Here is a 27759-nt window from a genome sequence, read left to right as displayed (position 1 = left end):
TCTGAAGAGGAGGAGCAGGTAAACAGGCAACAAGCACTAAGGCCCTCCGAGACAAAGCACCCTGCCTCCTGGCTGCTTTTACACTCCAGGTATGTCTATGCCATGCAGTGCAAGACCATCTGCTAGAAACTGGAAGCAGCAGAGAGCAGCAAGCAGGATAATTAACCTCAGTAATGAGGCTGCACCAGCAGGACTGTGTGCTGCCTGAGACCCAAGACTGTGTGTGTCAACCCACTGCGCTGCAGCATCCCCTGCTCCCTTTTTGCCACTCCCTTGTACCACTGGCATCTAGCAAAGCAGTCCTTCGATGGTCAGTACCCCTGAGGGACAGCCATGGGATGGCTCTCATACCTGTTTGGCAGAAGATGCTGTCTAATGATGACGCAGATCATGAGGCAGGTCCAGTGCAGAGCCAGGCCTCTCGGCCCAGCTCCCTGAACACTCTCTGCCAGGTTTAAAAGGTGCTAAACTATTTAAAGGAAAAAAAAGCTATAGAACTTTCTTGCAGCTTGAAGATCCATTTCTGGAATCAGATTACAAACGGAGATGGAAGCAAAGATCCTTCCGGTGCCTCACTCCCCCCTCGTGCTTTCTCTTGCCAAGCCCCTGTCAAAGGGCATTGTCCCTAATGTTATGGAAAATAAGAAGAAAACAAGCTTTTTCACCTTCTTTTCATCCTTCTTGAATTTCTACTCTTCTGATCTTCACTGGTTCCCCTACTTTATTTTCTCTCTCCATTTCTATTTAACCTGTCTTCCTCTTTTTCTTAACCGACCCCCAAATCATATGGTACTGAGGGTCACTTAAGGACACAGCCCTTCCCTGCCCCTACTGCTTGGGCTCATCCCAGGCCAAGGAGACAGCAGCCTCCCCCACACTACTGCCAGGAACTGGCAGGGACATCAACTGGGAGGGACAACATTTCCTTTCTGAGGGGAAAGACAGTCGAACAAGGCTGTCACTGGCTTTCATTTTGAGGGGGACAGGTGGGACATGCTCAAGGAGAAGCCATTTCACCAGCCTGGGCACTGAGGAAAAAACAGAATTTTTTTTTGGTGGGTATCTTTTCCCATTGTCCCAAAATCCAGATGAGGAACCATCACCCTGCAATCAAGCCCTGACTGTTGCCACCGTGGAAAGAGACCAGTAACCCCCAGTGACACCAGCTATCACACCGCTTCTGCTCACCGTCTGAGCAGAAGACAAGTGTCATGGCTTCACATACAAGAAATAAGCCTCCAGGGCTAAATGAGCTCAGTTTGCTGGAGGGGGTATCCCACACTTTAACAGCAGCCAGAAAGCCAACTCCCTGCCAGAGACACAACCAGTGGTTGTCCTGATCGAGTTTTCCTTCAGTCGTGGGTGGTAAATGACTTAAATAGCCATGGGCAACCTCATCTTTTGCTTCTGGATTTGGAGGAAGCCCAGCTTGAATCAGGTCCTTCCCTCAGTAACACAGGTAAAAATAAAGTCATGTTTGACCAGAGAGCAGCCCTGAATTTTGCCTGGTGTTAGATTTTTGCTTTAAAATTCAGTCCAACACGTCCAAGCCCTGCTCCTGCTAGTGACAAACAGAGAGGTTATTGAACAACAAAAGTAACTAAATGTTTGAGGAACATTTCAGTCCCCACAAAATGAAATTGCTGAAGGAATTTGCACAGCTTCCCACAGTCTAGTTACTGAATTACCAAACCAGTTTCTCACAACCACTTACAAAGCAAAATTATAATTAACTGTAGGATCTGGTATTATGAGTACTCAAGAATGAGCTTTTACAAAATAGAAGCTAAAAGGTTTGCAGATCTGTTTCACATCTGTGGCCCAGATATAATCAGCTCCTTCTTGTTCCCTCTTTTAAAGCATGCGCACAACATCTGACTTGCTGAAGAGAGGTCCAAAGAGCTATAATGTTCTGAATGTCTCTTAAAACTTTCAAAGAGGCTGAATCAAATGTGTTTTGTCAAGAACTTGCTCCTTGCCATGCATTCACTTTTCATTTGTGCTACCTTTTCAAATAAGTAAGCAAAAAAAGAGAAAAAGAAAGACAACCAAGACTGCAGATGTTTAACCATTCGGAATCTTGACTTTTGCCTTTGGAAGAGACTTAAAATATTTCAATTTACAGAGTAGCTTCATGCCTAGAGCAATTTGTGGTGTCTCCATTTTTTTAAATCTCTGTACCTTCATGTTTCTAAGGATGCTGGAGGGAAAAACCACACCCTAATCTCCAAGGTCTCTTCCACTGATTTCACATTGCCTCTTCTTTGTCTTACTCTCTCTCTTGAGGTTTTGCTGTTTGCTCCATATTTTGATACATAAGCAAGGTGGATGCACTGAGCTGTGCCAAATGCACATTCAAGCAAGGTAAAAGCTATCTTCCTTCTTCCTCTTCTAAATTGTACTTACTGCTGCCCACACAGAGCCCAAAGACTGATTGTTCCCTTTGTCTTGGCTGTGGTCCCTCCAGCAAACAACAGTTCTCATGCTCCTGTGGGCAGGACTCATGGGCTTTGGGAGGCCAAAAACCAGCAGTACAGCTGCTTGCGGACTCTTGTGTCCCCAGGTTATTTGCACTAACTTAGCTGGAACCACAGTGAGCCCCAGGTCCTGGACAGAAGTCTTCACTCCACTCAGATCTCCAGATTTTGGAGGAAGGGAAGACCAGCTCAGGGCTTTGGAGTAGGCTGGCAGTTTTGCAGTGGGCCCCAACCTGAACACAGACTACTACGTATTTCCCATTTTATTAGCAATACATCGACATAAACTAGCACACATGCTCACAGCAGGGCTGTAAAACTTATTACAGCATTTCAAAGCAAGTTGGGTAACCTTGTTCATAGACAGTGATTTATGCATACGCAATCACCCCACTACACCGCCCCTGCTCACTTCTGCAGACATGTACTCAGTGCTCTCTTTTCTCTCAGCACCTCCTGACCTAGTGGTGCATGGATGCACACGTGAAAAGGGAACGGACACCCTTGCCCCAGTGGATTATCTGTCAATACCGGAAAGGACTGTAACCTAAACCCATCACCTTCCCACTCCAACATAAACTTAGGAATGGTGTTGAAAGACAAATCAAAGCACTCTGCTTGGCCAACTCCCAAAACACCTTCCCTTCCTGCATGCTGTTGTGAGACACCATGTCCTGCTAAGAGATCCCCTTCCCCTCGTACCCACCCCACTTGCCCTGAGCTCCAGGGCCCCTTGGAAGCCCTCAAGGTCGATTCCAACTGTACTTCCTAGGAGTCCAGACCTGGGGTTGAGACAGTAGAACTAATTCATTGCACAGGAAGAAGCTATTTTGGGGTTTGAAGCCCTGCTGACCTCCTCAGCCAAATGTCTCATCGAACTATTAATTAACTAACAGAGTTGTACAGTGAGGTGTTGCTAGTGCTTCAAGCAAGGCTGTGGAGCCAGTTGCTGAAGGTGACAAATCCCTTTCCTAACCTGTTTGTTATACCCTTTCCCCATAGGTCCCCACTTCATTCCCCAAAGTTGATGTTTTCCGATCATCCATAGCTGTGAGGCCTGGTTCCATCACCTATGGGGGTCAATTGATCTTAAAAATTAAGCCACAGTTCAGCCACCAAATACCCTACACCACTAGTTGTTGCTGTGCTGTCTCAGGGCAGTCAGTGTTTCATTCCCATACAGTCAGGAAGGGCACTGCAGGAAAGGCAACTCTTCCTCAAGTCCAGTATGCCCCTCAGGAGAAGGTCCTTACCTCTGCTTCAGAATGCCAGGTCCCTCCAAGTGGTGGTGTTTTTCTGGTAAAAGCCTCCCTCCCCTTTCTGTCAGAGGTTTGTATCTGTAATACTTAACCCAATTTTGCACCTCAGGCTCCATCACATCTCAAAGGGCCTTGCAACTTCAGTGAAAGACTTGGCCAAACCAGATCAGCTCCTTCAGTTTTAATTTCAGCTGAGCTACATACCACAGCCCCTTATGATTCAGATAGCTGAGCTCTGGGTGAAGGCCAAGGGAACTAGTGCCTCTAGCAAAGCCTGTTCCTTCCACCAGCTTTCACAACCCACAGCAGGAGAGAGAGTGCCATGAACGGCAGCTGTCATGTGTTGATTCAGTATTAGCACTAACCCACAAATGAAACAGAGCACACTGAACTCACATGTAAAGACACAACTAAGAACCTTGGATGAGGCTGACAAATGTAGTATCTTGTTTATGCCAAATTCCTGCTGCTTTCACCTTCCCATGACACACCTGTGGCCAACTCCCACAGAGGCTTTACCTACAGAGCTCCAGTCCAGCAAGTCAGGTCTTCCTGTGGGGGGCAGGTGAGGATGAGCAATGGTTGCACCCCCACTGTAGGCTCTGCAGGGCAGCAGCAATACCATTTCCTTTCCCTGCCCATCTCCGGGAGCTGCCCTGCAAACAATCCAGGGCTGGGCACTGCCAAAGCATCAGCAGGATGAGGGAGACAGATCAAAAGCAGAGATCAAGGGAGGACAGGAGGCAGAACAGAACACAGTCCCATCCCACCCTTCCTGCTTCCTCCCAGGCCTCAGTTCAGCTCTCTGTAGCCCAAATATATTCTACTCCCCCCAGGCAGAGAATGTGGCTGTTTCTCTCCACAAGTGTGTTTTGTTTCTCTCCATAAGTGCTGCTTATTTCCACAACTGCTGCACTCTTTTTCACTGCACAGCAGCATCCTGTGGAGTTTTCCAGTAGCTGAAGACACCAAGATCTGCTGGCCAGGGCAGAGCTGTGAGGCAAGGTACTCTGCCTTAAAGGGGTCTTGCTTGAAGAGTGGGTACCAAAGGATGTCTAGGCAAGAAAGCTGCTCCTACATTTCCTTGGGCACAGCTGCTTGGTCTTTCCCAGCTCTTGGCATGAAGTGTATTGAAACTGATGGTGGGGAAAGCCGCACCCAGAGATGCTATTGAGGTGAGATCCCTACACCTTTTTTTTAGAAGAGCACAGTCTTGCATCCACACCAACAAGGAGCACTGGCTTTTCTACCTCTTGCCACTCCTTCTTCTCACCAAAGCCAAATAAGGAACTCGGCAGTGAATCCTGCACTTCATAATTTGTGTGCAAACTATGAGAACACAGGAGGCAGAAAAACCTGTTCCCACTCTAATCATGCCCCCCTTCCCAGCTGCATTTGCTCCCCATCATTTGAGATTTCAGGTGTTCAAAGCAGTCACCTACCAGTATTCCTTCAGGAGTGATAAATGAGTTTGCATTTTACTGTGGCACGGCAGATCAGAAAGGCCTAGGACGAGGGTGAAAAAAAGACAGCCTCAAAAAGGCTAAACCACATGTTTGCAGGGCCCCTCCTAGCCACAGCTAAGGAATGCTTGAAGACCAGAAGAGCTTTTCGTCTGAAAGGATAAGAGAAAGGAGTAGGACAATCAAATCTGGTTTCAGTTTATTTCCAGAATTTTACTGTACAAAATATGCAAAGTGTAAAACGGTTTTATGTTTCAGTTTAAAAAACAACAAAACCCCATCCAGCTATAACTTAAGAGAACCCAGCTTGGAACAGAACAATTTACAAGGCTAGACCCACAGTGCATTAATGTCACAGACACCAGGAATTTGCTTATTTAAGTCCACAATTAGAAAAGAACAGAAAGACCATGTACCATTGCAGTTAAAGTTACATGTGCAAAGAAGAGGAAAAAAAGAAAGAAATGCTGGTTAGTGTCTATTAATTAGAAAACCTTGGCAAAACCCTTCTTACTATACAGTGTGTGTAGAAAAAGTATTACACAGTGATAAAGGAGGGTGAGGGAAGGGCATTCACCCCCACCCCCTTCCCCAAGACACAATAATGCTGAATCAAAGAAACAGGCACAGAAGAGTGTAAGATTCCTTCACAGTCATGCCTGTGCAGGTAGCGAGCCACAGCATCTCCCCACTGCACACACAGGAGATGGCCCCAAGCATCCTTAGGTGCTGGCGAGAGGTGCCCAGGAAGCAGCCAGAGGGAAGGAGGGATTCCCTCTCTGGGCAGAGCACACCCAGGGCTGTCTGTCTGCTGCCTGCAGGGCTTCTGTGTGCTATAGGGATAAAAAAAATGCAGTCTCTTGGAGGGACGCAGATGGGCGGATAACACCAGCTATACCGCTGGGGCAGCAAGGACCTGGCTCCGGAGCATCCTGAAGCAATCCACACCGGTCACAGTTGTCAGAAACGGCAACTTTTGGTCATCCTCTATTGGAGGCAGCAGCCTGAGCACAGGAGGACGCACACTCCTGTAGGAGACGTCATGGCCCAAAGCCATCTCTTTTAGAAGAGAAATTTGGGGGTTTACCTTTTTTGTTTGTTTGTTTGTTTTATAAAATCAGCTCAATCCCAAGAGCACTTCCTTCTTAATGCAGTTTAAACACTAAACCACCAAGCCTGGCCTGAGGCTTGAGACATGTATAATGCACATATCTAGAAGGGAAAAAGCACATAAGACACACACACAAGCTGAATGAGAAAACAGACACCTGCACACACGTCTTGTGAACAGCTCTCATATGGCTGGGCAGAACTGAGCACAACTGAGGAGCCAGTCTGGGACCAGACTACAGCAATTTTGCAAAAGACTACAAGACTTTTGGTCTACCTTTGAAAAAGGGCAGATCTACACATTTTGGTAAGCAAGATGAAATTGGTTTCAATAGGTTTCCACGTTTAGCAAGTTATGGATCTTTACAGTTTCTTCAGCAGCAAATGCTGGAAGTGAACACATCTCAAACAAGTCTTTTCAAAGCTAATTATGTGGGGCAGGGTCAGCTCCAGAAACTCCTTCCCTTTACCTTTTGACATACAGCAGATTCCCAAGGTTTTGCACAGATATCTCCATTCCAAAGGAAAAGGTCAGGAGGTTCTATGAGGGACAGTATTTGTTCAGATCTCCCCAAACTTGAGCCTTACTGTGAGCTGCCCTCAAGCTCTAAACTGCAGCCTCAGCACCTCCCTTCCCAGCAGATACTTGTTGTGCCTCACTAGGGAACTTTGGGGGGAAAAAAATGGACAGAAGTGAGGATGGAAGCTGGAGAGACTCACTTTGCTGGCAGAAAAAATTTTTAGAGGCAGAAGTCAGAGAAATAGCTGGCAGAGGCTGAAATCAGATCTGCCTTTCTCTCCTGTACCCTCCTTTAGGGGGGACATTGCTCTTGAAGGCACCAGGGCAGCCCCTGAAGCAGGAGGTGACTTTGCTCCGTGATCAAGCTGCATCACATCAGCTTTTCATGCCCAGTGCATCTCTCCCCAGCTACCCTGCTGCCTACAGGGGGGTGTGGATGGCAATGTCTCCCCTCTGCAGGATGAAAACTGGTAACAGCAAACCTCCCCAGGCTGATTACAAGAGCTTGGTCAAGGGCTGGTACACTATGGAGGAGAGTCTTACAATGCTTATACTTCCAAGAGTGCTGTCTGCCTGTCTCCCAGGAGTGGGAAAGGAGTCTGAGAACTGGGGCAGCCCCACAGAGCCTACACATGGATGGCTGAAGCCACATGGCAATGAGAGGCCAACAGATGTGCTAAAACCTTTGCCCATGCCTATTTACAAGACTGGCAAAGTAGTATGGGTCTAATATCTGCCCCTATGGTCTGATTAGCTGCAAGAAATACAAATCTTTCACTTTTTAGCCATGAAAGAGAAAGCCAGCCTTTGTGGAAACCCACAGCCATTTCCATCTGCTCTGGAACACTTGAAAGTCTGAGCTGCATCTGGTTTTGCAAGATCTCAGCATAGCCTTGGATTTAGGCTGCAACAAATCTGAGAGCTAAAAACCAAAGCCTTAGAAGTGTTCAAGCAGCATACTTGAGAATCACAGGAACCATGCCAACGTGGAAGGGAGGAGCGGGGCACCACCACCCCTGGTTAGACAACACAGCACCCTATTGAATGGTTCAGCTTCCAGGGAAGGATGTCCAGTGCAAGGATCTCCTCTGAGGGGGACACTGTCCACTTCGTCACAAACAGGGTTGTCTTAAAAAAACACTTGAATTCTAAAAAATCCCCCCACAATTCCCAGCCAGGTAAAAATATCCAGACTGGGAGAGAGGAGGGAAAATATGTGCAAGGAGACAGTACAGGATAGGAGAGGCATTCGGAGAAACAGCCTCCACTTGGCTGACAAACTCTGCAAGTTGTATTTATGCTCAGCTCTTGGCAAGCTTGGCAGAAGCAACGGCTGCAGGAATTGGACCAGAGCTTCATTCCCTATGACTCGACTCTTACTCATTAGCTGGTTATAAACACAGTTAAACAAACCAGTCTACTCTCACCGTTCAGTATTTTTTTTAAAGAATTTGAATTCCTATAGATGCCACAGATTCACCTGTGGATCTCAAAGCACTTGACAGCAAGTTGAGATTAGCCTCACAACACCCCAGTGAGGTAGATATGACAGTGGTCCCCTGATTTTGCATGGAGAGGGGAACAAGAGAGACCCTAAAAAATCTCATGAAAAACACCAGAACAGGGAATATTCAGGAGTCATGATTTCCCTTTTAGTCTGTCCTCACCTCTAAGCAGGTTGCATCTCTAAAGAGACTGTTTGAGAGGCCAAGTCCTTTCCTTCAGATTTCATCAGGCAAAGCATTCACGCTGCTGACATAGGGAAGAACATTTAATGTAGGAGTTGGCCCCTGTTGACAGTGTCCTTTTTGGCAGCAGGCAGAAAAGGCAGCATGGAACTACAGCACAAAGATGAGGAAGCAGACCCAGAGTGAGCACATACCGCTTCTGTCTGGTTCTCCATGTGTTAAAGGATTTAACAAAATTAAGACATGAGTTTCCTGAGCAGATAGTGTCAGATCCCCCCCCCCCCCCCCCCCCCCCCCCCCGTGGGGCAGGGAAAAGGGGAAGGAAATCCTGGGAAAGTAAGAAAGTTTTGCAGATGTGCCTGTGACAAGGTGCTCTCACATACACGGCACACCCAAGCCCCTGGCAAGGTGGTTCTTGTTCTGGCTTCACAGAAATGAGCCAATTCAGCCACAGGCAGTAGCCTCCACACAGGCATTAAGTGCTCCACAGTCTCCCAAGCTACTCCCAGTCTCTCCCACCCTACTGGTTATGCACATCATAAAAGCCAGGTGCAGGTATCTTTAGGAGAGCCAAGTGTAAGATACTTTATGCTCTCGTGTTTTTTTTTTTTTAAAGGAATAAACTCACCTATTTTTTTCAAAGTAAAATGCTGCGAAGGCTACAGGCAATAAAAGAGTCCCCATACAGACTACCAGAAAGCTTGATCTACAAAGAAACCCAAACACCGACTTTAGAGAAAAGTCTACCTACTTCCCACCCTTTAAGGGCAAAGGGCCTAATCTCATCATGTATCATGCCATCTAGTTTCTTCATAACCACATCTGGCACATGACATGGAGAAAAAAGGATCCAGGAGACTACCACACACTTGTAAGAAAGGTGAAGGAAACTGCAGGGGTCACTTGGATAGGGAATCATCACTTTGGACCCTTGCTCCCCAGGGTGCTCCCTTGATCCCAAGAGGACTATCCACAGGTGCTGTTGGACATGCATCTCCATTGCTGCTGAAGAGGATGGACCCTCCTGCCCTGTCCCCAGGGTCTCTGCTTAAGGTGGCAGCTCCCTCCCATCAGCTCACGGTGGGTACCAGTCAGCCCACACCTGCTGTGCCACAAGCTCTACTCTTTGCTGGGCCACCTCACCTTGGTGGGAGCATGGAGGCAGCCCCAGGAGCTCCTGGAGGAGCCCAGGAAAGGCCTGGGAAAGGCAAGGGGACAGGTGGGGCTGTTACAGCCTTCCTCAGAAGACTGTGCAGTCTGGCAACGAAAGGCACTGGTTAACACAAGGAAGAAGGCCCTAGTTCCAGAGGGCAGGCCAGATCCTGCCTGATAAGAGATATTTGCACAGCAAAAGACTGAGCAGAATGAACATTTACATTCACATGGATCTCAGGGGTACCTGACTGAAGGCAGGTCACTGCCAGCCTAGCAGCTGTGTTACCTGAACACGGATGCGATACCCCCATGCTGGCAATCAGACTTCAGACACCGATTTAGGTCACTGTTAAAAACAAACTTTCTAGAACCCCATAAAACTCAGGTGACACTGAATTCACACATGAAAGCTGCACTGGTGGCCAAAGGCAGCCTTACAAACAAAACTCTCTCAGGAGCAGATCCTAGCACTGAGCAGAAACTCCCACAGCACAGCAAGGCCAAGAAAGGCAGGTAGATTTTCAACATTCAGAACATTGGTATTTCTTAGCTACAGCTGAAGGTGTAAGGTGGGGAAGGGCTCACTGTAGTGTTTCCAGAGCACAACAATTTTCCAAAGCACGTGAACATGGCAGGGGTCAGCCCATCCCTGGCTCCTCTCCTTCAGGAGGGAAGTGCTTTTGCTGGTCTTTTCTCCAGACACACTTGAAACTGGCTTGAGAGGGAAGGGCACATTCCTGCCCGCACCCCCTTCCCCTCAAAGAGGCTGTCAGATATAGGGAGGGTCTGTGATTTATCTGAGGAGGAGTCAGCTATTCACTGACCCCTGTCCCAGTGCAAATATGCCCTTGCAGGTGCAAAAGGAAGTGGCAGTGCCTGGGGAAACACATTCAGAAAGCCAGACAGAAGGGGACAGAAACAGGGAGCCCTGGGAGTGCCCAACAAAGATGTGGACAAGCAAAAGAGAGGGAAGCAGGTGAGAGAAAACAGGGAGCCGTGCCACACAAAACAATTTCACTAACAAGCACGGATAAAAAAAAGTTATAAAAATTCAAAAAGCTGAAAGATGGGCTGATCCAGTTCAAGACAAGAAACTTCACAGGGAGTGAAACCACCCCACTATGTTCACACAGGTCTGGCACTGACAGAAGAGGCACATGGAGAAGAGAAAAAGAATAAAAGAGAATAGAAGCACTCTCACACACCCGCCCTTTGATATTCCCTCCTCCCCGAGTGAACAGGGGCTGCTGCACCCCCGTGTCAGCAGGTTTCTATAACGGAGAGGTGAGCAACACCCTCTCAGGAACAGCCACAGGTAGCAAAAGAAGAGACACAACAGAGCAGGCGTGTACACGGCGTAAGGCAGCACTCCAACAAAAATACTGACATTGCAGTTGTGCAGAAAAAGAGAGAGCGTGAGATTTACAGTATGCCTGGAAAGAGGGGGGAAAAGAAAAAAATCTGTTCTGTCTCCAAGGCTGAGCTAACTGAGCCAAGTCACCCTGTTGCCTCTTAAGATACTTCTTTCTAGATAAGATATCCCAACTCCCCCCTCCCCTTTCCAAATAAAGTGCAGATGGTCAAATATTACTGGTCCATCATCTGCCAGTTTCAGTCAGCATTGGGGAAATTAAACCCAAAAGCACAATATTGAAAAAAAAAAAATCTCCAAACAACCCACCCTCAAAATCCCTTAGACTGAAGTCTCAGACTGTAAGCGGAGGACAAATTTATGAGATTTAGGGTCTATGAACTCTTCCGAGAGTTTGATGAAGGGGATTTTTTTCACATTAACAACAAGGCTGAAGTCCAAGCACTTGAGGACAAACACGATGCCGTCTTGTAACCCGCTTGTGACCGCTTCCTCGCTGACGAGCGTCCACTGCTTGGAGAACCAGCGATCCCTGTCATACTGGAGGGTTGGGCCTGGGTTGAGGTAACGCTCCAGGAATGCCTGCCAAGAGCGGGACACACGTTAGCACCGGTCCCACAACTCGCTCTGCTCTCTTCCCATCCCCAAGTATGGCTCCGCGAGCACAGGCTTGCCATGCTGAAAATTGTTCCAGTTTTCACACTTCAGAAGACACCTTCTCCCCAGTCCCTCCCAGATTTTCAGACCCCAGCAGTAGATAAAAACATCAGGAGATCCTCTTTCAGTCCATCCCAGCAAGCCTGCAAAGTTATAGCCCTTATTTCTGCCATCGGTACAGCCATCTGGCAGCAGTTCAGTAGAGCAGAGGTCATTTCTCCCCTACCAGCCCCATAACCTGTCCCAGACAGTGAGATAGGATAGCTGGCTCTCTCCTTCAGGCCAAGCTAAGGTGGAAAGCAGAGGTTTCCATGTTTCCAGCCTGAGCCTGCAAAACCAGAAGCAGAATGTGAAACACTGTTTGACGCTGCTTGTGTTTTAAAGTCTCCTTTGCAATCTTCGTGGCAGCAGAACCTTCTCTTGCATACCTGGGCAAGGTCCCAGGTGGCTCCCAGAGAGAAGATGATAAGGCCCATCTCTTGACAGCATTTCTGCTCTTAGTGTAGTAAGACCTGGGTGAACACCCAGGAGTAATCCTTCCCTAGGACTGTGGGTTGTGGAGAGTGGGATCGTGTGACCCATTTCCCTTATTATTCAATCCCTTCCTGTGTTTGCAAGTCAACAGTCACAATCTGGGCCTGAAGCAGCAAACTGACATTTGACCAAGCAGCCCATGAATTAGAAACACTGTCAGAGAGACAGAGATTTAGGCAGTAATTAGAAGCAGTCCAAAACACAGCAGGGGACAGAAAAACAAACAAAAAAAGCCTTTTCAGGTTGCCACCTGCATCATGCTGCTACTATGAGTCTGCTGGGAGAACTTCCTGTGACTCAAGGCCACCATCTCAAAACACTTCTTCAGTACTCCCTTTGCTGAACTGGATACGAGAACAATTATGTCACAGGCATTTTCAGATAAAGAGAGAGAGAAGATGCTGTGGAGGAAATATTACTTCCCTTTAAGATCTGATGCAACCTACAATGCACTGATCGTATCACAGGCAACAACTATGAAAACATCCAGTCACCTCCCTTGACATCTTTCTGTTCTGTGTGAACACACAGATGTGCCACCCCCTTCTCCCTCCTACCTGCACCAGTGCTAGAGAAACCATTACCTTTGGTGTCATGTTGTTGGTGATGCAGAAGGACAAGTGTTGTAAGATGCTCTCCATGCTGTGGTACTGTTGCTGGCGGGTGGTGCGAAGGTACTTCTGCAGAGCCCTTGCCATGGAGGGGAAGATTGCCTGGGCTGCTTCTCGGGGGTCCATCATTTCTCCTGGAGCTTTCTGCTGTTCTTCTGCCTGGAGGCGTTTGATGTGAGTGAAAGCCTCCTCTACTGCAACCACAAGCCTGCAGAAGGAAAGTCAGGATGGTAAGAGTCATAACGAGAGGTAGGATGGGTCTGTGGATAAGGCAGAGCCTGGGAGTCAGGATTTACAAGCTCCTATTCCCATCTGCCATTGAGTCACTGCCTGCTATCAATTTACATAAAATCTTCTCTACTGACAGTCTGAGGGGTAGACAACAGCTTTTCTTTCCTTGCCCAAGCCATCCAGTAACTGAGGGTCATAAACCAGGATTAAGATTTTAAAAGCCTGAGCACTGCACTTGGTTCTGCCAACACAGCATAAACATCAGCTGCATGACTCAAACAAGACACAGCTGCCCTTGTGTTTAATGTACGTCTTAATACAACAGTTCCAGCACACAGAACTGCAGCACAAAGCTTAGGGAGTCAGGAGGAGACTGGCTATAAACTAGCATGACCCAGGCCACAGACCACTCTGAGACACTGTGCTCACAAGTTGCAGTCTGCTCTTACACCAACTGGGTACAGAACTTGTGCTGCCGAATGACTGCCCTGCACCCTCTACTGAACAGCAAGGGTGAGAACATCCCCCCCCATCTTCACTTGTAACACTGCAGCTAGAGACATCCCCTGCAAACCATTCCTGTGTTGGCACAGGTGAGTAAACACCAAGACCACACCATAAAAAGGGAACAGATGCCTTGCAGCACCCGTTACTTTGTCCTGGGCTAACTTACAAATGAGGGGCTATGTTGCAGTTAGTGAGGAAAAAATGATAATGGAAGAGTCACCCAATAAAACTCTCTTGCCCCTCCAAAGAGGACTTCTTTCACACTCAATTTCCACTCAAGTCACCAACGACTGTCCACATTGCTCTCAATATCCAAAGTATCTTAAAACCAGGGGCAGTTGCCCCACCACAAGCAGAGGTTTAGCATACTGCACTCAGACTATATCTGAGGAACAGCATGAGAAGCCGTGACCCTTGCCCGTTCTTTTTAACTTGACTTAAGGGAGGTGGGGGGTGGAAATCAGTTTCTAATCTCCTGGTCTGAAACATCTGGCCTGATCTTCTAGTGACTGATGGTTTTCCTCTGACTAAGCAGCTGTTCTAACCAAAGTCAGAAGCAAAGGAGATGTACCCAAGTTAGGATGCTACACTCCACAGAAAGGAAAGTTTAAGTTCCTTTGGCTCTGAGACTGGAAGAGAGCCTAAAAGACAGCAGCTATAGAACACAGGTCAGACTGAAGCAGCCAAGGGGGCACATTGTGCCAGCACTTTCCCAATGAAATATAAATTGCCAGAGGAAAACACAAAACAAGCCAGCTCCTTCCAGTTATGACACATTCCTTCCAAACATAGCTCAGTTAGGGATGCCTGCCTGTAAGCAACTTGCCTCAAACTGTTAGGTATGCTAACTACAGACTGCAATTAGGCTCCAGAGCAAATAGAGACACTGTCTTGGATCACCTCAACAAAGCATCAACTCTGTAGCCTAAGCGTGACTAGCAGAAAACTAACTGCATTCCAAAATAAAATGTAACCGCTTCTGGGTCAAGTCTTTCCTCCTGAATTCATTGAAAAGGGCAGTCCAACTGCCTCTTTTATTAGTCTGCAAAGACAAATATTCTCCTCACCCATGAATGGGCAACACCAAGTGCTCCACTGATCCTGTCACTGGATTACTTGAGCTGACAAGCCCGGGCACGGGCAAAAATAATGGGATTTCCTGCAGCAAGTAACAACAGATTTGTCGAGCACCGGACTGTTCCTTAATCCATGACATTGCATTAGCTTATCTACCTTATATACATGAGCTCAGCTTTATGCATGTTCTTCGGATAATTCCAGCTGCAAGCTGTCACCATCCCTTATGCATGTGGCTTTCATAAGCTTCTTCACTGTGACAGACTTACAGCCCTTAATCACGGGTCAGGGACACCCCGTCAGGCTGGGCAAGCCCCACATGACTGAGTTTTGCAGCGCCAAGGGAAGGGCTTTACCTGGCACGGCGCTTCTTCACTCGGCGCTCGTGGTCGGCCTCCTCGTAGTAGAGCTCGTTGTGACTGGAGTCCCTGCGACGGGCCGCGGCTGCGATCATGGCACGGGACTGCCCCGACGCGTTGTTACCTGGGCCTTTGGGGGGCAAGGACGGGCAAAAAGGAGACAGAAAGGCGATGTTACTGCCACAGGACTGGGGCTGGGACAGACCAGCACCCCATGGCATCTCTTGCAAGTGCTCTGTGGCTCCAGCCTTCCCAGCCAAAATTATGAACCCTTCCCCGGTCCTCAGCAGCTCTGGTAGAAACCCTGCTAGGCAGCACAGGCTTAGTTAGAGAGGGGCTCTGGCACGTGGACAAGGGAAGTTAGTTGGGATGAAGGATCTCATGGCACATACACAAAGGCAGAGCAAGGTGAACATGCCGAGGATGCAACTTACCCCCCATTATATACGCTTTCAGTTTGAAGGCAAGGCCAGCTGGAACATACCACATTTCAGCATCAAGACAGTGTGAGAGCACAAAAAGTGAGAAGTTGGAAAAAGGAGAAAGACAAACACAAGAACATAATGAGACATGGAGATGAATAAACTAAAGCCAAATGGCAGACAATTACTCGCAGGGAGGAAGAAAAGGATGCAGGGGAAGCAGGGTCACCTTTAGACAAAACATAGGGTTTTCCAGAAGGACAGAAGCTGTCAGAGCAGCAATCCTGCAGGAGTGTAGGCTGGGGTCTGTAAATGTAGTAGCTTCTCATGGCACTTTGAGCAGCATCTGTCATTAGATCTTCTGCTGCTGTTAGCAGATCCTACACAACTACAGGAACAGGGAAACTGCAATCTGCTCTGTAATACCCAGTCAAGTGACAGAGCTGTCTACTATAAGACCTTAACTACAACCCTAAAATACAGTAGTAGGTTCTGCAACTCGCACATGAAGCTCACAGCTTTGGTTGTTTGGGCAGGGAGTGGAAAAAATGTTGCCCCAGAAGAGTTTACAAACCTCTCTATACAGACAGAGGATAGAGCTGGGTCTGCCCAGAGAGAAGCAGTAGTGTAGGACTGCCTCCAAACCACTAAGAGTTGCTTTTATGGCTAACTGTTCTGAAAGCCCACACTCTCAACTGGCAGTGGTTAAGGCCAATCAATTGCACAGACATGTACAAAACTGTTCTGCTCATGCAAGGGCAACTCTTAATTTTTTTTCCTAAAAAGCACAAAACAGATTCCAAGACAGAAGCCTGAAGTTCAGCAGTGGGAAGGACAAGCACTGAAACACAAAGCTTCTTAAGAGTCTAAACACTTCAGATGTTGCTTGACAGCCTTGAAATGGAGGATATGACTCAAGGGAGGCACTAGCTCCCAAATTTGGGTTAGATCTGTAATCTGCCTCGTTGACTATGCCTGACAATGAAAATCCTGGTTTTGAAGGTGAGCCTCCCCACTCTGTGTAAGAGAGATTACAGCAAGATGCTTTTCTTTCCTGGTTGCTGCAGTATCAAATACAAAAGCTGTCAACAAATTAGTAATGCTATTAAGGTAGCCTGTCTTTTTTCACGAAGGGTGTAAGAGACTGTCAGGCTGCCAAGGTAAGCTGCAGCCAGAATTACACTGCTTCGTAAAATGGACAGGAATCTTTCTAAGGACATGCCTCTGAGCCTGAGATTTCCATGTGCACAAAGGCAGCAGCACCGCACAAGGAACAGCCCAGGCAACCGGCACTGCCCCACAAGGGAAGGCATGAGTTTCCAGGCAGCAAGGGACACATGATGGGCAAGCCTGTCCCTCTCCTTCCCTTGCTTCCCCATTCCTCTGTCAGGATGGGAATATCTCACTTGTAAGGATCTAAACCTTCAGTTAATTTTATGGGCTCAGGAGTGCTGCATCAGGTTTGGGGGAGCATTTAGGATGTCTTTGAAACTCACCAAAACTGAAAAAAACCCCAACCAGCCAACCAACCAACCAAAAACAAAAAAGAGGAAAACCAAAACTAAACACCCCACAGCCATAAGGCACTGAAACGTTGCTGAAAGCAAAACGATCATGTCTCATGTTTTTCCATGTGACAGATATTCTTTGTATTTCAATCCCCACACCATGCATGCAGAGCCACCTTGCTCAGCTAAATCCCTTTAGTTCTTTCTTTCCAGCTCTCAAAGCCTTTCAGTACTAATGAATTCATGTGCAGTATGTGCCTTACCACATTTTGTCACAGGATTTCAGCCATTCTTCACCATAAACGCTTCTCTACACAACTTCAGCTCTTCCCAAGGAATGTCACTTTCATAAAGGTTGCTGGGCACACCCTGCTTATCAAGCCTGGCTTTCACTGATAGGGTTTGAGAGTGTCAAATGATTAAGTCCAGTTTTCACTGCTTTGAGCATCCAGATATCCATCCATCCTCCCACGGGCTTCTTTAGAGCCCTGAAGTTTGAGAATGGTTTGTAGAATTGCAAAGCTCAACGGGGATAGTTATCTGTCTCTGAATTTCCATGAACTGCTTAGCATCATGATGACTTGGGAGCATGGCCACGTGTAAGCCAGGCATAGCTAATTTAGTGCTAAGCCTGCAGGCTGACAAGCACTGAGAGCATTGCTTTCATCAGCAGCTGATGCTTAGACCGTTGAGTCTTCCCACATTGGTATCAACTGCCTTCACTTTCCTGAAGGCTTCATGTGGAAACGGAATAATAAGTGACTGGGGAACTCATTTAGGTTAAAAGTTGTGTTTATTGTACTATCACAACTAAGGAGATGACCCAAGGGTGACAAAAAGCAGAGGCTGCCTAAAACAAGCAGTGGTGCTGAAAAATGCTTATCAAGCCACATGATAATTAAGCCCGACATAAAATTTGGCCATTTCACCTGGCAAAGACAAAAGCCTTATTGTGGGCTAAACACATCTGTAAAGTCGTCTGGAACTGGCAAACTCAGTACTGTTAGGAAGATTTCCAGCAAGAGACAAGACTTTGGCAAAGCAAAAAGGTGAGAATGTGTGCATAACAAAGCATAAAGCCAACCCAGCCCCTCCCCATCCCACCCATTCTCAGAGACTACATTTCACCTCACCTACCATCAACATTGTAGACTTTCAGGCCAGCCATGTGCTTGGCTGCTCGCGATTTAGAGGCTGTTAACAAGGCTGGGTTGTAGACTGTGAAATCTCTGTAGTAATTTTCCAGAACCACCAGTGCAGCTCGTTGGATGCTAGGGAAAGAACAAAAAACAAAGCAAGACAAAGTACCTCAGATTAAAACAAGCTCTTTTGCTTCCATAAAATACTCAAAAAAAGAAAAGAAAGAAGAAATAGTCACATTAGTGGGAACAGGGTTGTCACACCTACAGAACTCTGCAATACACAGAATATTAATTACTCTCTCTAGGACTTGAATTTCATTTGAGATGCAAGATAAATGTCTCTGCCCTCACATTAATAGGAGAATGACAGGAAATCCCTAAACAAGGGCAGCACATGAAGTGAAGCACTAGGCTGACTGCAGTATGGTAAATTACAGAACTAGAGCTCAGCCCGCCTCGGCAGTACAATCACTGTGCTGCAGAGCCCTTGCTCAGGCTGAAGATCAGAACACCACAAGGGTTTTGGTGTAGCTGGTCAGCCGAGACGGAGAGACCAGCTCAGGATGGATGCTTTTCCCTTTGAGTCATTTCCAGCCGCACCTCACAGCTTCTCAGATCTCCTCCATCCCAGCACTGACTAGAGTGTGATCTCTTCAGCTTTCACAGCAAGATAAGATCGCTGCCTGAGGAGTATGGCTGCCAGAGACAGATTACCTCAGTATTGCTCGTTAAATCCCAGGCTAGGGACAAAATAAGGAGCAGTGACACTCCCTCCATCCCTTTGAAGGGATGCTTCCACATAAAATGATGACACATGGGAGCAAAACAAGCACACGCGCCAGCAGCAGGAAAGACTCAACCCAGAGGTATCTTCCTTTGCAATCATTTTGACAACAGAGAGAGAAATGTCTGTAGGCACTGTTACCAACAAATAGGACAGTACTTCAAAACAAGCCAGAGCTATGATGTTTAACAGTGCCAATGTACACGTGGGATCCAGGACACAGCTCTCTCCCCGTTGCTCTGGCTCCCTGCCTCATCGTGGCAACCGACTGGCAGCAGTATTCTCAGCAAATCACCAAGATCACTGATTCAGCCAACTGGAGTTTGCCAAGGACCCACACTTAATATAATTTTTGTGGGTTCAAAATGAAAAGGGAACTGCCAACACATTTGTTGCCAGTTAATTTGTTGCCACTTCCCAACAAAGCTTCTCCTAAGGAAAGCAACCAAGTATTCTCACACGTTACAACATAAGAAGAAAACATTACAAGGATGGTAACGTGGGAAAATAAGACATCAACAAATTAAGACCAAAATTCAGTTCTCAGCACTACCATGGTGTGCTCCCAGAGGAGTAATTTAAGTTTTCCTGTTCCTTGTGCTAATATTAAACTTCTGCAACACACCCCAGTAATTTAAACACACACCCCCCCCCCATCCTCGATTCTCTGGCTGTCCCCTCCCACTGATCAGTGAATTAAGCACACATGCCAGTCCATTCAAGAGATTCTGAGAAAGAACAAACCCAGACTTGTTCACTGCGTAGCTTCATCAATCAGTATTATGGTACATGACCACACATTGGATTAGCTCTGTACCTATAAGATGATGAATTTAGCTTTTGAAGCAAATTCCATCTTTAGGACTCTTTGGTAGGGTCTTTTGCATCCAGCTAGGGCATCTTAAAGAAGCTTTACCTTTCAGGTGCCACTCCTTCATATTTCCTCATCTTAGGTTTGGTAGAAGCAACTCCACTTAAGCACTCAGCTGCTGATATGAGATAAAAAGCCACTTAACCAAGGAAACAATTTTCCTTTAATGAAGTAGTAGAGACTGACCCAGTGCCACACACAGAGACGCTGACACAGAACAAAGGGAAGCTGTTTTATTTCTCCTGGCCATACTTCTGATTTGTACTGTGAATTTGCTGCAGCTTATAAACAAAATTTCATAAAAGAAGTCATGTGGCAGCAGCACACATTCCCCCTTCTGACTGCATTTAAACATGATCAAGTTTTTCCACGTCCGTTTCCCAGGAAGATAAAACTCCATAGACTTTCATCTCAAAACACGATGTTTGAAAAACTGAAAACAAGAAGATAAAAATGAACAGTTATACTCTGCTAATACACTGCACTCATTACAACCAGCATTGGAAGTTCCATCCCAGAAGTAGGAAATATCTGGGAGGTGCTCCACTGACCAGCTAGCTTTATTAGGACAAAACACAATGCATCACAGGAGACAATAATTCATTTTTATACATACACATTTTCCCTGGACCCCACAGACAGCATTATCATCAGGATGCCAGCCTTCCCCACCTAGTATCCCTTCCATCCCCTCATTAAATAACCTACCCCACCAATTCATTGGCACATAAACCAACATCCAAACACTATAACATTTTATGTTGCAGCAAGCAACCATCATTGCCCTGAAAATTAAAGCCCAGGTACTTGTTGCTGATGCAAATCCAGTATAGGCTCAGTCCCACAGATGAGAAACCCCAATCACACAGAAGCTCTGCTCTGTGGGAAGAGAACTGTAATTAAACGTCAGTTTCCAGAATTTCTACCAGCCCATTTCTGTCTCCCATATAGTCCACCCTAAGTGTGCAGGTTAGAAAGACAGCCATACTATGACTCTTCAAATCCTCTGTTACAGAAAAAAAAAATTAAAGAGAAGAAACTGCAGACAAGAAAATTAGAAGCATTGCAGTAAGTCACAAGAAGAGTGAGGAGAAGGCTGAATCAGAGCCTTCTGGGCTGTGTTGCTCAATCTCTTCACCCACATCAAGGGGAAGCCTCACCCTGTACAGTGCAGGGCAGCCAGCCCTGCCCCACGCAGGCGCTGCGAAGCAAAAAGAAGCCCCCGCCCCAAACAGCCACAGCACCCCAAACACGGCAGAAGGGCTCCCCAATGCTCTTGTGCAACACAACACATAAGAAGGAGGGTAATCACGGGTATATAAGCACGCAGAGCAGCCTGGAGGAGAAAGCAGGAGCAAAGCAAAACACTAAGGTAAAGTCTGCTGTCTCCCAACACAAACTCAGGGCTTTTGGACTTTCCACTGCAGGGCAGACCCACTGCTGCCTTGTGAGCAAAGTGGAATGGCTGTAGGAAGCCTCCTCTCCATCCACACTCCACCTCCGATGGGAATGAAAACCGGCAGCCTTCCCGAGGCCCACGGAAGCTGTTTCCTTGCAGCACTGTCTCGGGAAGAGTTCAGCACTGTGTCGGTCACTGCATTCATTCACCCTGCGCTTCAGCAAACAGGCTTTCCTTGCACTCACATCTTCGAAAGAATGGGGAGGGGCAGGAAGAAAATAAACAGAAAGTTTCGATACTTAATCACTTCCATGGAGAAGGTCAGAGTGAGGATCCTTCTCAGGTCCTGCCGAGAGGACCTGGAAGCCCAATAAATTTCAGGCACTGTAACAAGCTAACAGAACACGGGAAAACTGTATTATAGAAATCATCATAGAAAGTCTTGGGTTGGAATGGACCTTAAAGATCATCTAGTTCCAACCCCACCCCACCATGGGCAGAGCACAAAAATCAGGACATAAAAAGCATTTTCATGCAACAGTTCAAATTCAAAGTTTATGACATGAGAAAAAAAAAATCTCCTGCACAGGTCTACTGGGAACACAGTTTTCCTTGTAGGCAGTATCAGTAAGGCTCTACACACTTTGTTGCTTTGCATTTTGTGTAGTTGGAGGGTGGGGCTTTTTTATTTATTACTTTTACTCCCCCAAAACAGGCCATGCCACAGCATGCTGCCAAAAGGGAAAGCAAACAAAGAGACCCCACAAAAGCACGGGGTACCTCAGTGGCATCTGGCAGCAGAGAAATGCAGAGTCCTTCACAAACAGTAATGAATTAACTTTTACAGGGCATCCAAGGAAGCGGAGGAGGGGACTATGTGACACAAAGGCAGTAACTATTTTTTTTCTCTCAAAAAGCTAAGTCAGGAGGAGTTTTGTGTGAGTACTTGCTACTACAAGAGACTAGAATATTTGAGGTCTTGCCATACACTGCAACTCAGAGGCCATTTTGACTTTTTATTTGCCTTCTGTGACACAACTACACCAATACTGGAATTGGCTTTTTTTAGAGGATTTGCAGGAAAACGAACAAGTGTTATACTGAAGCAAAGCACAAGGGAAGAAGCCTGCTTTAATCAAAATACTAGCTTTGGACACTGCTGGTTTCTAGAAAAAGGGTTTTGAGTTTTCTGAAGTGGTGGGAAAGAGTTAGTACAAAACCAAAAAAATCAGAAGAAAAAAAAAGATTAAAAATTGAAACCACACCCCCATGCCCCAAATTGCCACAGGACACACTGAGGTGAAGCCCAGAAGGCTGCAGCACCTGTCACTGACATGGTTTTACCAGCTTTGTACTTTCCTGCTAAGCTAGAAATGTAGCCTGTCATGGTACTATACCAACCATCAGCTAGACACTGCTAATCATCTAAGGAAGAGGAGTGCCCCATGCTTTTGCAACAGATATATACACACATCCAGAAAGAGCTGAGCTGTTTGCTACCAGAGCATCCTTGCCATGGATGCAAATCTTGCAGCATCAGGGTTTAGAGTGAGCCACACACCTAAAACACACAGGGATAGTCAGAGAGGCTTGATGATGCTGTGCTAATTGAGGGCTGGGGAAGCCTGGGGTTATTTAATCAAGTGGTTCCCAACACAGACTCCTCTCCTCCAAACAACATTTTTTTAATGTTTCAAAACAGACACAGCATCAAAACAAGCCAAGGTCTCTGGGCACATAAAATCTATGCCACAGCCAGCTGGGAAGTTTGGCACCTCAAAGAAGAGCCAAGAAAGGATTGCACAAAGCAGCCTTCCACACAAAGCTGGCTTTGCCTTTCCAGCTGTTTCCAGTCCAGTCTACAACTGCATCAAGCTTATCTAGTGCAAGAGATGCTGAGGTCTCCTGGAGTGCTGAGCTGCTCATCCACAACACTTCTTACTCCCTAGCAGTGCTGTCAGCTCACACCCAACAGACTTCTGTGCCTTCTCCTACCTTACAATCGCATCTCCCTCCTAAGAAAATCCCCTTTCCTTCTCATACTCTTTTGCTAGAGCACTGACGCAGAGTTGGGGCTCCAGTGCCTGGACCTTCGTGTTTTATTGTTTTTCCGGAGCAAAGTTGCTAGGACTGAAGCCTTAGAAATAAAACTGGAAAAAGACAATTGAAGGTCAAAATGCTTCCCACACCAACATCCCTACTGAGAAGGTATTTCCACCATCCCCTACACAGACTTGCTTCCCTGCTCTGCCTACCTATGGGTGAGGTCAGCACAGGCTGCCCAGACAGATGCCCCCTGGGCAGCACTCCCACACCAGGGGCCCTGAGCTGGTAGAATGAATGGGATTTGGTACTCGCTGCACTTCCCAAGCAACACCTTGGAGCGAGGCTCCTGAGAGGACCAAGGTCATGCAGAAGCACTATGCAGTGCTGACAGTAGCACCAATGCCTTAGCTACAGTTTTGTCCTCTCTAGTAAACAGAGCCACAGTCAGATCTCAGCAGAGATGCCAAGACAAGGAATTTCTTTGGCAGCTGCGGACAAACAATCAGAGCAGAAAAATGCCTTTTGGTCCTTGTAACTACAACAGCATTTCAGTTTGGTACAGTCAAGAGAACAGGACCGCAGCCCTTAGGAACAGGAAAACCACATTTTCTTGTCAGACAACCACAACTGAAGTCTCCACTTGGCTAAGACAGGCAAGCACAATCCTCACCCTCTCTGGAACAGGCATCAGGACACAGCAAGTTTGTTTTAGATACTTCTGGCATTTGGTGAGGCAGGGAGAAGAATTCGCAAGGTCAAGCCTTTATGAGGGAAGGGAAGGAAACCTTTGCATAGTAACAGGTTGTCACTGTGATGGCAGCACATCTGCTGCCCCCAAGGAAGTGAACATCCATCCAGTAATGGCACAATTTATATAGAACCAAAACACACACCAGGTTTGTCCCACAGCTTTGCAGTGACCAGTCTCCATCTGTTCTCTCCCCTTTCAGCCTTTTTCAAAAACATGAAAATAAAAGAACAGGAATTTAAAGTGTGTCCTCATCTATCTCCAAGAGTGGACATCTGAACAACTATCACAAGAATGCTGGAAATTTAAAGAGAGCACCAGCCCAGGTTCTAGCTGTAGATCTCCCCTTTTCTGCCCTGTGCTGTCCAAGACACAGTGCTCTTCAACAGACACCCCATGCCAAGTCTCATGTTCTGCAAGACAAAAACCAGAACCAACACACCAGCTGAGTGACACAATAGCTCACTGCTGATGTAGAAGGATTTCAACATACAAATTTTCTGAATGAGAGGAGGAGAGCAGGATTCATTTTCAGGTTGGGGTTTTTTTTTGTCGGTTTTCCTCAAAAGCAGCCTAGCCAAAACCCTCCAATATGGGTGAAAAAGAAAGACTCCAAGTCTACTGCTAACGTAGCTTTTACATTTGAATCTTTTAATTTGAATGAGAAGATGTATTTTTTTAAAAAAAGAGGATTTTATAGGAGGGTATGACCAAAATTGGGGTTTGGGGGGAAATCAACTCCTTTACATCATACAACCAAACGAGGTACTTATTTAAGCCTTCCTGAAGAACCCTATAAAAGTATTCCCTGGCCAGTACTAAGATGATGCTGCTACAGAAGTACAGAGCACTAAGTTTTAGCAAGCAGCTATAAAACCCCAGTAAACCCACAGGCATGCTCCCACTGCAATTCTCCTTCGGAGAAACTTCCAAGCCTGATACTTCAGGAAGTTAACTGGTCTTTAGGGTACCAGTACACAGGCCGAATGTTTTCCCGAGTCACCTTTATTGGTAGGACTTCAAATTCTGATGAATGCTTTCCCAACAGCCACACTTGCCCTTGGTTTCTACTTCCAACAGCTGAAGGTGACAGCTAGTATAACTGACTAGCAAAAAAACCCCAAGACACTACTGGTAACATATAGTGAGGAGGAAGAGGAGGAGAGCACAATCCTCACTTGAAGAGTGGTCCAAAAGGTACAATCATATGACTTACCAAGAAAGGGCAGTCACTGTGTTGAGGTCAGATGCTGTGACAGCACCACACTTCTCTTCCTCAGTAACAGAGTGAACATTTCATTTCACAGTATACAGTACTGAGGGAAGCAAAGATCACAAGGACACTTATTACCTCCAACATCATATTCAACAGATAGAAAATGGAATAAGCTGCAATAGTCTAAGATGAGCTTTAGAAACAATGGAGGTTCTGGAGCACCAGAAGAGTTTCCTATGGAAGGCAGGGGACTCTCCTCTCAAAAAAAGAAAGATTAAAGCCCTTGCTGAGCCTAAGCTTCTTTCCAGGATCGCTGCATACAATTCTAGGATGCCTTATTGCAGTGGGTCAGCCTAGGTAACCAGCCTTCCAGCCCCTCGTGGAATAGCAAAGGGGAGTTTGTTAACTTGTGGTAGAGGTATGTTGCACCAATTGCCTCAGCCCACCCGCTGGGATGGGTATGTGAATCTACAACAAAAACAGTTTCAGGAGCTGCGTCTGAAAGAGCAGCTTGTGAAAGCCTAAACACACGGTGCAACAAACTAAGGCTGAGGAAGCTACTGCCAGGAGAACAGGCTCCAAAGCAAACCACCCGCATCCTCTTACACCAAGACCACCTCCCCAGGGGGAACCGTGTGTGTGGGGAGGTATTGCCAAGTACTTACTCACCACACAGATACCTTGCAGAACCACTAAATCCAAATGGTACAGCTCATGTATTAGCCAGTGCACAACAGCAGCTTTCAGGCACTCACAACTTGAGTTGGATTTTAATCAGTTCCTCAGATACCAATAACCACATGCAGATGCCTCAACAGCTCTCAAACTAGAGACACCCACTGCCCTTTGAACACATACAGCACATTCAAACAGGCTACCTTCTCATCACAGAAACTGAGCACTTGCTACCAGCATCTCATTGCCCCAGGGTCTGCTGTAACACAGACAAGAAAGATGAGAGCAAAGGAGCTGCCCGTGCCTGGCCATGTACCTGCCATGTCCCAGACACTGAACCAAAACAACACCTGGCCAGACATCCACACCTCAAGCCCAACCCACCACCCTCAGGTGCCACTAGTATGTTCAGTCAGACCTGGAAAGCAGCAGCTATTGGATCCACGAGCTAGAACTCAGAAAGGGGCTTTTCAAGTGCACTGCTAGCACAGCAAGCATGTGCCTCCATGACTTGGTTTTGCAAAGTGTCGGGGTACCCTCAGGGTAGCTAGTGAGAATACTAACTTGCTTATTTACAAGAAGAAAGGAAAAAAACAAACAACCAAAATAAAACCACCAACTACTGTCTGCTCACACTAAAGTAAAACCAAAGTTGTGAAAGGTTTCCTCCATCTATTGAGCAAACTGGCAGTTTGGGAACTGGAGCAGTGAGAGCACAAAGTGGACAACTTAAGCGAAAAGATGAGAAGAAGTTGCTGCTGAGCTGTCCCCACAAACCTGCACAGCATGGTGGACACATGCACACCAGAAAGACACGGGTGTCAGAGCTTCCCCAGGAACCTGCGGGTGTTGCATCCAGCTGCCAGCAGTCCAAGAGGATCCACTTGTCTGCTCCCAACTCAACACAGACCCGTAACCAAATTGAAGGAATCAGGTACACTTCTGAAGTCAATCTTACGTTTAACATCACCACAGCTGAGCAGACTATTGAGGCCAAGGAGCCTTGTGGAACAAGATCTGCATGGCTCAAGACAATAATTTAGAGAATCCAGTCTCACAGTTGGAGATACAGCTCTACACCAAGCCCACAGCAATAAGTTGCCATCCATTTGGTACATGTTGTCCAGCTCTGAATCTTCAGAGACATGTCCTGGGGTGCCCAAGACCTACCCCTCATGATTGAGCCATGGCTGGTCCCTTGTAGATCAGCTGGAAAGGGGAGGAGAAGCAAGGACTGGAGGCTCTCTTTTCCCCAAGCTCAGCAGAGGAGCACACTTTTGAAGACACCACAAAGGAGCGCTCCTGCAGGTTGCTGCAACTCATGGGCACTGCTGCCTTCATGTAGGCAGCAGTACGACTGCTTTCTGTGAAACAGAACCACAGAATCATTTAGGTTGGAAAAGTCCTCTGATATCATTGAGTCCAACATTTTCACCACCTTGTCGACTAAACCACAGCACTAAATGCCATATCCAGTCGTTTCTTGAACACCTCCAGGGATGGTGACTCCACCACCTTCTTGGGCAGTCCATTCCAATGTTTGACAACCCTTTCCATGAAGAAATTCCTCCTGATGTCCAACCTGAATCTTCCCTGACACAGCCTGAAGTTATGTCCCCTCATCCTGTCCCTAGTTGCCTGGGAAAAGAGGCTGACTCCCACCCTTGCTACAACCTCCTTTCAAGTAGTTGGAAAGAAGCAGTTGTAGAAAAACCATCTCTGCCATGAGAGGGTTCCCTCAACCCCATAACACCTCTCCTCTGTCACCACAGACCTTCATAACTCTTAAGCACCAGAAGGACAGTTAGAAAGACTGCAGAAATTAAGCTGGGCAACATAACCCAGGAAGAAGAATACATACACAAAACTATAAAGCTACATAGATAACAGAGATATAAATTACCAGTTCCATCATTCAGATCCCTGTG

At 46.8% G+C, this 27759-nt stretch overlaps 1 protein-coding gene across 7 annotated transcripts in view; it reads right to left on the bottom strand.

The window, feature by feature from the left end:
• Positions 1 to 5383: 5383 nt before the first annotated feature.
• VANGL1 (VANGL planar cell polarity protein 1) overlaps positions 5384 to 27759 on the bottom strand; it is a 47810-nt gene continuing 25434 nt past the window's right edge. For all 7 annotated transcript variants that reach the window (XM_027653375.1, XM_027653376.1, XM_027653373.1 and 4 more), the window contains exons 5-8: positions 18088 to 18221; positions 15018 to 15150; positions 12820 to 13054; positions 5384 to 11626 (exon numbers count right to left, since the gene is read on the bottom strand). In XM_027653375.1, coding sequence (XP_027509176.1) covers positions 11366 to 11626; positions 12820 to 13054; positions 15018 to 15150; positions 18088 to 18221 — 763 coding nt within the window. In that variant the 3' untranslated portion in view covers positions 5384 to 11365. The remainder of the gene's footprint in view (positions 11627 to 12819; positions 13055 to 15017; positions 15151 to 18087; positions 18222 to 27759) is intronic.

Source organism: Corapipo altera, unplaced genomic scaffold (genome assembly GCF_003945725.1).
Source record: "Corapipo altera isolate COAL_440 unplaced genomic scaffold, ASM394572v1 61, whole genome shotgun sequence".
Lineage (NCBI taxonomy): Eukaryota > Metazoa > Chordata > Aves > Passeriformes > Pipridae > Corapipo > Corapipo altera.
The sequence above is the reverse complement of the archived record's forward strand: the minus strand, read 5'-3'. Positions and strand labels throughout refer to the sequence as shown.